Here is a 10,095-nt window from a genome sequence, read left to right on the forward strand (position 1 = left end):
TATTTATTTTTTGTTTACAGTAACAGTCACTATATTTTCATCAGCAAACTTTTACAGTTCGATATCAGTCCTGAATCTGGATTCAATATTTGCACCAGAAGTAAAACAAGATGGCTGCTCTACTAAAGATTTTCTTTTCTCATTTTATTTCAATTCGGTGAAATTAAGTTTACTCTATGACAAATGTTGTGTTGGATTTATTTGCTTTCTTCAACACCCTTTCGGTAGTCTGGGGCAGGGCATTCCAATTTTGAATAATCTATATTTGGTGAATAGAACTGAAAAGAGCCAAATAACAAACATATCATTGGATTTCTTTTCGTGATGAATTGAATGCATGTTTCATCTTTTGTTTTGATTTGTTTATTGCCTACCTTGTACTGTTTGTTACGGTATTTCTCCCATGGTTCTGGATTGCCCGATCGATTCCATGTAACATCGGGGCTTTGGGTTGCCAAACGCCACAAAATACCACCTGCGAGGCCGCCTCCAATTCCAATGATGACAACGAGTGGAATCAACTGAAAGTACACAACATTCATTAAAATATTTACAAATCATAAATTAAAAATCACAAAAATCGTCTACGCTTCAATGATGGAGAATTTCAAATAATTGCCAAAATGTATATTTAGCCCACTTTGATCTACTTTATACTTATAGGAGATTGGTAAGACGAAACACAGTTTTCCGTACGATCGTCATTCACTGTATTGTTGGTTATATAAGTTCGTGCAAGACATTTTACGCTACTCCATAAGGATATATTACATTTCAAATGTTGCCACAAAATACAAAAAACACTGCGAACATAATAATGAAAAATGAAAATATTCATCAACTTACAGCTGGATGCTTTTTCAGTGTTGCAATCGAGAACAGTGGTGAACCCATTTTAATGAATTGAAAATTCCGATATCAGCCAACAAAAGTTTTCCTCTATTTCGTCGTAAGAGAATAAATGACTGATGTCGAGCGAAAAGGTGATGTATGAAAACGTCAATGTCTTTACCGTGTATGCGCAACACCTCTAGCTCCTCTAGTGGAATGAAATGGAAGCACATTGACATTGTGTGTAATGTATACTTTCTTTCTCCGTTGTACTCAAAAATGTTAAGTTCAGTACGTGTTTGGTTTCGAAATTCACACAAAGTTTCCATTATTGGCATTGAATTGAATTTTCCAAAAAAAAATGCACTTTTTCATCGACGAATACGAAATAAAATAGGTAAATATTAGATGAAAAATGTTCAAAAGGTGTAAATCTGGGAAGTTCTAGAGTATCTACATAGAATAAAATTGTCGCCGACTCGCTTAAAAGACAAATTCAGTAGACCAATTCATTCAAGCGTCCATTTTGGTATAAAATGAAGACAACTTTTTTTTGTCTAACCAAACGAAATACTATGCTGTAATCGATGTATTCAAATGGGACATCGTTTTATACAGCTCTATGTTTATGCATTTCATATAATTTGACTTCGTTGTTTAAATGGTAGTCCTCGAATTGGGAAACCACAAATTTCTAGGAAATTATATTCTATATATTTCATGCAATCACCAAATTGCATCTCAATTCTTGTGATGAACAACGTAAACATCGTACATTAGAATTTTATTTCAAAGAAAACACCCATTGAAAATCACTCGGAGAGAATGTATATCGTCATAAGGAAGCATTCTCTCTTCTGTTTCACTTTTCCATTTCATTATTTTGCATTATCAAGTAAGCGCACATCTGTATTTGAAGAAAGAACAACGTGAAAATGGTAAAATGTGGAATTAAGAAAGCAAGTGAAAAGTGAAAGAAAAATGAGTGTGCCAAAATTGTTGAACTAAATAGGTACATTTTGGAAAATTTATTAAGCATTTTCACAAGCCCAAAATCGGTGGTTACTCAGGTAATTTTCTCTCGAAAAATCAGCAACTTTTGTACCCGCAGTAAGTGTGATGATGATGATAATGATGTCGACATAAAGGCAAAATAGAATGCGCTTCAAACTCTATGTTTGAATTTACAACCATTTTTATTTCATTTCCATCATGTAAAAAATTTGCTTGTTTCGTTTACTTCACAGGAACACGCCAGTTGCTTAAGCGATTGAAGCATATATTTTCTCTGTTGATAACACATTTTACAAACCCAGACAAACCTTTTTCGTTTGAAACGATCGCTGAGCAACGCGTATCATGGGCATGTGATTGATAAAACTTGGTGCTTAGTAATTTGCCAAGAACACTTACGATTGTGATAGTGAATAAGGAAAATGCAACCATTTGTGTAAAATCGTGGTGTAGCTTGTAAGCAAATCGAGTGAACAATTTTGAAATAACTATTCGTTTCGTGAGTGAAAATAAATAAATATAAAAAGAATTACATCGACTATGGCCACCTCTTCACTTTCCAAGGTAAATATTGCATATTATTGCTGCCGACACATACACACATATTTTGATTAATCGATCGAATGAAGAAGTTGCATCCAGCTAATTTGGCTTTGGATCAAAAACCAAGAATCCATCTTTTTTTTTTCTTTGGGCTTTTTGGTTTTTGTCCACACAAAAAAACAACAACCGTTCAGTTCATGCAACGCTTTATTTGTGCGAGTTTCAACCGGTTTTTACAAATGTATTTTTTGAGAGTGATCTCCGCTGAAATGAATGTATGTTATGGTTCGAAAGAATATTTCGGCGCTCAAGTGATTTTAATTTTACATACATACATGCATGTGTGCAGTGACTAATTGAGACATATGACTTCGGGAATTCCATCATATCCGGTGGCTGCCATTGTGATTTGCTGTTGATATCATGCGGCCCAAGAAGAAACTAATAACATTCGTTACTGAATTTACAGGTCGAACGCGAGGTCGAACAGAATGTACTCAACTTAAGGGTTGAACTAAGCGACGGTACAAAAGGATACATCTTTTCGCGTAATCCGCATCGCAATGAAGCGAAAATGTTCACATACAACTGTCATATTTGCAGCGTTCCAAATCTACCCGGTGAACGTTGCTTATATACGCATATCAGTGGACGCCGGCATCAAACCAAATTAACGTCGAAACAATTCGATGCTAATTTGTTCCGTGCAACATTGCAAAGATCCAATAAAAGTACGTCTCATGTCGTTTGCTATGACTGGATTCTGATATTCGGCATTTTCTTTCTTTGAATTCAACACACGTCCAATTTGAACAAATCTATACATCGTTTCTCACATTCTCTTCTCTTGTAAAACAGTTGTCATGAAAATTGCACCAGGCGAACCAGTTCCGCCTGGTTTTGAGAATGAGGTGAAAGCTGTTGCTGAAATTCAATCGAAAATTGACAAATGCCGAAATGTTCCATTCATCGGGCTCGAATATCTGGCGGAATTAGGTGTGCGCGACAAACAGGAACCGAGCTACTTGTGTGTACTATGTGAAAAGCGTGGTGACCCTCGTACAATTTTGGACCATCTCACCAGCTATAAACATCGCTTGAAATACTTGGTAACATTTCCAAATTCTCCATATGTAGGCATGCCAGAATAGAACATAGGGAGGTTTTTAAAACCGTCTATATCATGTATTTTCTTTGTTGAATAAATTGAACACTTTTTACATTTTTTTTTTTTGTCTCATCATCAATAATAATTATGCATACATTTTTCGACTTCGATAAAGGAAAAACATTTTCCGACGGTAACACGCGAAATCTCAGTGTATAGATATAGTCGCGAGGCACGTGACGTTTTTCCACACATTGTTCAGAAAATCTGTGAAGCCATTGAAGAGGCATATGGTCGATTAACACCGACCGTTTATGATAACGACGAGTATGAAAAGAATCGAATGGCTTGTCTTCAGGAAATTATCAACGATAAGCACTTCAGTGAAAAAAATGGCTCATCGTTTATCCATGTGATAAATCCGAAAGAAATCGAAGAATGGATTGCCAAAAGTTAGTTTTGAGTTCAATTTGTTGTTTTAATCAAAATATTGTATAATATTCTGTTTTCATTCCGTTAGGCAAAGCAAAAATCACGTCATCTAATAAGCGCAATGCATCTCCAATTGAGTTCGATGAAATGAAGCGTGGTCGGTCATCCAATGAACGCCGACGAAGCTTAGGCTCGATCTCCAGCATTTCTAGCTCGTCTCTGGATCGATCGCCCATTTCACATGGTTACGAACAAAGAAAACGTCTTTCAAACGATAAAGAAGACGATGTAATTTATGTCGGTTCAAAATCTCGTTCGCGTTCTCCGCGTGACCGAGCACATGTGTAAGTTATTTCTGCTAATGAAAGTGTAAGAATTTCTGCAAGAAATCGTTCACAATCACCTCATTCAGGGTTAATAGCACACAAAGCCTATTTTTATTACTTTCGTTTTTTTTTTTCACAGTTGAATTTGTTTTCAATAACAATTTTTATTTATGTACCTTTGAATATAAATAGAACAAAATCACCAGGACGGCAAACAATACCAACTCCGCGTGAACTATCCATGCAGGCAAATGCCATCAGTGCAGAAGGATACAAGTGGGAAAAGTACAGGTGGCATTTCTTTTATGAGTGTTATAGTAGAATAAATGTGTTTTCAAAGTTCAAAAATTAATTGAAATTAACGATGTCTGTAGATGTTTGGTTGAAAGTGCGATGAAAGATTTGGAAAAGCAACGCTTGGAGTATGAAAAGAGTCCTGAAAATCATCCGCTGTATCCAGATGAGTGGAAAGTGTTCTGGAATCGACGCTACAAAGAACTCCAAGCAGGTTTGACTTTTTTTTAATAATCACTTGCGGTAACAAGCAAATTCTTCTATAGAAAACTATCAGAGTTTTTTTTTTAAAAGGAGAATAATAACATTTTATGCACACAAAAAAATCATATGGCCAGTTGTTTGTTTGTTAGTGATCAATTTATTTCATATATTTCATATCGCTGGGATTTTAGAAAAGAAAGATCCAACAAAGTATGATTTTACACCGGAATGGAAAACATTTTGGACAAAGCGAATGTGCGAACTACACGATGAATCGGTTGAGAAAAAGAAAGATGAAATACGAAAAAGTTTGAATTTACCGAAAGATGGACGGGAACGAACGAGTGAGTTAAAGGAAAAATATAGCATTAAGCCCAATTCACGAAAGGAATCTCTAGATCCGGTGGATTCATCATCATCATCGTCAGCACGCAGGGAAAAGGTGGAGAAAACACGTCGATATGAAAGGTCTCGAAGCCGTGAAATGGTGTCAAAATCCAACGATAAGTATAAACGATCATCGTATGAACGTGAAAAAAGTTATGAACGCATCGAACGTGAAAGACATGAGATCGATCGAAGAGACAGAGACAGAGACAGAGAACGGCACCGTCAACCAAATTCACGAGGAAGCTATCACGATGAATCACCGCCGCGTTATATACGCGAAGAACGTGAACCTTCTGCCGTCTATTATTCCCATAATTCGTACAAGTGGCATCCAGGTCAACCAAAACCGTCCTACTATTCCAAGTCACACTACTACAGTCGCGAAATGCCAACATCTTCGCTGCCAAAATACGAAGAGCAAGTGGAGGATGAAACCGAATGTGACGATCCACTTACAGTTGTTACCGTATTGCGCCTCCTTTCAGCTTTAGAAGAATTACTAGGGCCAAGTCTTGGTCCGAAGATCGTTGAGTTGTTGGCTAAAGCGTTGGCATTGGAAAAAGTCAAAGCAAATTCAGCGGATGACATGCTTTTGAATGAAGAAAACTGTGTATTGTTGGAAACAATCAAAGAAAAGTTGAAAGGTCAATTGATGAACGACATGGTTGAAAAACATCGTATGAAAGGAGTGAAACGTGCCATTAAAAATATTGCCGGCGTCATTCATATGGCCTCCGAAAAAGAGAAAAACAAATCTCCCGAAGAGCGGCAGCAAGACGCATTGATGAGAGAGAGCTCGGCTGTCGATAAGCCACAGCCCGTTTTGACGGAATCAAAATCGGTTACTAAAACAGCGGAAGAGGAGAAACATGAGATGGCGAAAAAGATTACCGCTGCATTGATTGCTCAAGGTAAAGCCGACGTTTCGAAAGAGGAATTGGAAACATTAGTTAACTATTATTATGAGCAACGCAAAGCCAAAGAAAGTGCATCTCAAACCCAAAAAGACGCCCAGAATACGCCTAGTACAAGTCAGCCTACTGCATCGTCGAATAATAATGCTGCATCTAGTGCGCAAGCCATTGATTTGACCGATGATGGTTGTGAGATTAAGAAAGACCATGACGAAGAATTTGATTTGCCGCAAGACGCTTCGAATGCACTGGAAAGTTTGACTGATGCCGACTTGCAAACGTTGCTGCAGAATTTCGAAGATTTATCGACTGAAGAGCAACAGCACTTACAAACTTACATGAGAAAGTTAGAAGCGTCCGATCCAGCACGTGTGGAAAAACTCCGACAATATGTGAATGTAGCATTTGATTTACAAAAGTCTGAACTCAACGAAAGAAGCGATAAACGAAATTCATCCGAACGTTCGGCTCATATGGAACGAAACGCCGAATCGAGAACATGTCAAAATTCTGATCCATACAATGACATGTTCTATGATGATACTAATAAAAAGAATGATGCAAAGGTGACAAATATCGTTGACTCAGACGATGATGATTACTCGTACGATGATTTGTGCAAAGCAGCATCGAAAAATGTGAAAGAAAATCAAAGGGAGCTGGAAAACCGACTGCGATCTCCTGAAGTCATATCGGACAGTGATTCGGTAAATAAGCATGACCAATTCATTTTGGATGGTGAAAGGAGTATCCATTACGAGGACTCGAATCTGTCACGAGCAAGTGGAGAAAATTCAAGTTCGCGGACTGTAATTACCGATACTGAGAGTATTATTGCCAATTTGATGGGATCACTGCATCGAAACGCACAAAATCGTTCGTCAAACCATGAAAATCAACAGCAACGCCAGCAAATTCAAAGCAACGTACCATTTTATTTGCAACCACAATCACAAGCACCATACGCAATGTCCAATTCGAAATCATCAAATCAAGGCTATGCGAACGATTTTAATTTGGGTGGTCAAAACCAACAGTTTTCTTCATCGAACCAATTTAGGAACGCATATGGAAGCCAAAATCAAAATTATGGTAATACTCAACGGCTCAATATTCCATTAAATATACCTACATACCAACAGCAGCCACAGCAAGTACAATCACCGCAGTTGACAAACCAACAAGCCGCTCTATTGACACAATTGAGCCAACAGCAAAACCGTCGTCCAGCATGGTAGTTTTTTGTTTTCTTAATCAATCTTGTTGGCAGATACTGTTGACTCACAGCACATTTTTCCACATTTAAATTTTAAATGTTTAAATGTACTGAAATGAAACAAAACACAGAGCATGAAGCTCATTACAAATCATATATCGAATGAATTTTAAATATATCTGTAAACACTTTTTTACTCATTCATTATTATTATGTGAACATCATCCAAACAATAAATTGGAAGCCAGCCTGACAAATCATGCAAATTTTTTTTTTTTTTTTGCAAAACAAAAATTATGAGGTTAACAAAAAATTCAACAAATGAAAATTGATCAAGTGGAATATGAGAACTTCCATCGCTTGTTTATTCATACATATTAAAAATATGGAAAACATGATATAATATGAAAACTCTTAAATAAATATGTAGAAAAAAAATATGTGTTATTTTTCTTTCATTTTGTGCTCAAAGTGCACACAGTTCATTGAAAATTGAATTTTATACTGTGATTCATTTATTGTTATGTACTCTTTATACTCTGATTATTATTTTTTTTACATCTCAAGCCATAAATTTTATTAATCATTCTTATTATCAAAACCTTCATTTAAATCGAGTGTTAAAGATTTGCTACCATCACATACTCCCAAAAATGACTAAATACTAAATCTTTTTTTTTGAATTTAGAACGCAATTAGCAATGAGATATAAATTGTGCGATGATGTAAGTATATAAAAACTTGAAAAAAAATCGATAGTTTTTTTTTTTACCTGAAAAAGTCCTGTGAGTCTGTATTTCGACACATTGTGCGTATGCAAACTAATTCGAAGCATTTAATTTCAAAGTGGAACTGAACACTACATTACAATGTATGTATTGAAAACATATATGCATATATTTCCGCTATGAAATGGGTCGCCCTCGTAGCCACTGGCCAGTGGACGCAATTTCATACAAATTGAATTTTACATCATTTGAATGGTTATAGAATGCGACCGTGCATATTTCATATAACATGTTGAGATTTACATTTGCATTTTGGTGTCTAGGGGACATAACGCCACGAGCAATACCACGATGCATGCAGCACTATGCGTGTACAAAGTTAATGAAATCATTTATTTGGATTTTCGTTTCATATTCATGCAATTCATGTAGACCATAGCATCGGTGTGAATTCAAGCAACTATTAATTGTTTAAGCAATTCGAGTGGAATAGATCAACATCACATATAATCAAATACGATTTATTCAAATCCTATGGCGTTTCACTTCTTTTGGAATAAATTTAAAATTCTAACTTCAAATTATAATTCAATTCAATGAACTGTATTGTAAAGAACAAAAAATTCGTATATATTGCGGCTGTTAAAATCAAATTGTGATGGCAAATGTGAAATAGCGGTCCATTGCCTGCTTCGCTTTGTTTATTGAAATCAATTTCTTCGTATATTTTAAATGTTGCGTTATTGATGGATAGGACAAACAAACAGGGCAATGTATGCGTATCACGTTTAGGTGTGAAATTGAATCATTTACACACTTGTTCCATATAACTATATTAGGTTCGTTCAATATCCAGTTAGCGAAAACGTGTCTAGACTGCCACAATAAATGTCCGCTGTCACACATACACACGCTCCAATCATTAATACTATGTATGTGGCACATCTACAGCATCCATCGTCCTGAACACTCCATTTATACAGGACTCTTAATCCCATTGACATTTAAGATGTTGCATAAGACAGTTGGATGGCATGTGGGAAATGTGGCAAATAATTTTTCGCTAGATTTGCTTTTATCACAATCGAGCTTATTGCTTAACTTTTATTGTTTGTTGTGCTGCCGCTGCTTGTTTTATTGAGGCTCTCTCGTCAACATTGCTCCAAAGTTTTTGTTTATTTATTGGATTAAATCTAATTATTTAATTATACCAATATTTTATGATTCGATTTGTCAACTAATAAAATCCGATTAAAAGATAAAATCGATTTATTGGTCATTTCATCGGCAAATAGCAAGAAAATCTGAAAATTATTCAAGGAAAGTCATTTCAGCTCTGTTCTTCTTATATTGCTTTACCTAATTTCTTATATTGCTTTAGCATTTTCATGTTAAGAAACTGTAAATGAGTTTATGTAAAAACAAGAAAGTTCAACAGAAACATTTCCTCCCGCTGCGCTTGGAATTTGTTGAATTTGCCTGAAATCATTCGGGTCTACTTTGTTGATAAATAACAATTCCAATTGAAGAATGGCTGCTTACAAAAACGTCTAAAAATAAAATAAAATCGTCTAAAGAAATGACAATTTCGTCTAAAGGAAATCGTCCCTTTTTTTGACAAATTCGTCTAAAATAATTTTTTTTAAATGAAAAAATCATCCAAAAATGTGACAATTTTTTCTTAACAAAACCGGGTTTTAAAATAACAAAATCGTCTAAATACGAGTTTTCTGTGAAAAATGACCAAATCGTCTAAAAGACTCCAAAAACAACTATGTACAAAATGTTCATTCAAAGTGATAATATCATCTAAAACACTCTCAAAAATCACAAATTCATATGATACTATTTTCATCCTGAAAAAATCGCCTGAAATATGCCTAAAATGACTATGAACAATAGTTCATTTAAAATATCTTCTTTATGAACAGAGTTGTAAAAGTGCAATTACAAAATTTGTAAGGTTTCGTGGAAGCCGTTGATAAAACGACTAAAAAAAAAAACAAAAAATATACGGATTTTGATGAAAATTGACACAGACATATTTTAGGAGATAAATTTTAATATCCACCAAGTTTCAAGTCGATGCGACCTT

The 10,095-nt window shown here is 35.4% G+C and overlaps 2 protein-coding genes across 3 annotated transcripts; one reads left to right on the top strand and one right to left on the bottom strand.

Annotated features, from left to right (window-relative positions):
• Positions 1–115: 115 nt before the first annotated feature.
• On the bottom strand, positions 116–1,007 carry LOC129575434 (cytochrome c oxidase subunit NDUFA4). The gene is made up of 3 exons (XM_055459070.1): positions 847–1,007; positions 375–521; positions 116–278 (listed from the first exon to the last, which is right to left on the bottom strand). The coding sequence occupies exons 1-3, from the start codon at positions 892–894 to the stop codon at positions 198–200; spliced, it is 276 nt and encodes a 91-aa protein (XP_055315045.1). The 5' UTR covers positions 895–1,007; the 3' UTR covers positions 116–197.
• Positions 1,008–1,041: 34 nt separating this feature from the next.
• Positions 1,042–7,538, top strand: LOC129575431 (uncharacterized protein CG7065-like). 2 transcript variants are annotated; one of them, XM_055459065.1, is made up of 9 exons: positions 1,042–1,228; positions 2,079–2,409; positions 2,858–3,119; positions 3,247–3,497; positions 3,672–3,948; positions 4,017–4,272; positions 4,447–4,545; positions 4,629–4,762; positions 4,944–7,538. In XM_055459065.1, exons 2-9 carry the CDS (start codon positions 2,386–2,388, stop codon positions 7,292–7,294), a joined length of 3,654 nt encoding a protein of 1,217 aa, XP_055315040.1. In that variant the 5' UTR covers positions 1,042–1,228; positions 2,079–2,385; the 3' UTR covers positions 7,295–7,538. The 2 variants fall into 2 exon arrangements, with proteins under 2 accessions (XP_055315040.1, XP_055315041.1); XM_055459066.1 differs by having other exon boundaries at positions 1,101–1,901.
• The last annotated feature ends 2,557 nt before the right edge of the window (positions 7,539–10,095 follow it).

This window comes from Sitodiplosis mosellana, unplaced genomic scaffold, assembly GCF_009176505.1.
Source record: "Sitodiplosis mosellana isolate CC-2019 unplaced genomic scaffold, AAFC_SMos_1.0 Smas_scaffold_6167, whole genome shotgun sequence".
Taxonomy (NCBI): Eukaryota; Metazoa; Arthropoda; class Insecta; order Diptera; family Cecidomyiidae; genus Sitodiplosis; species Sitodiplosis mosellana.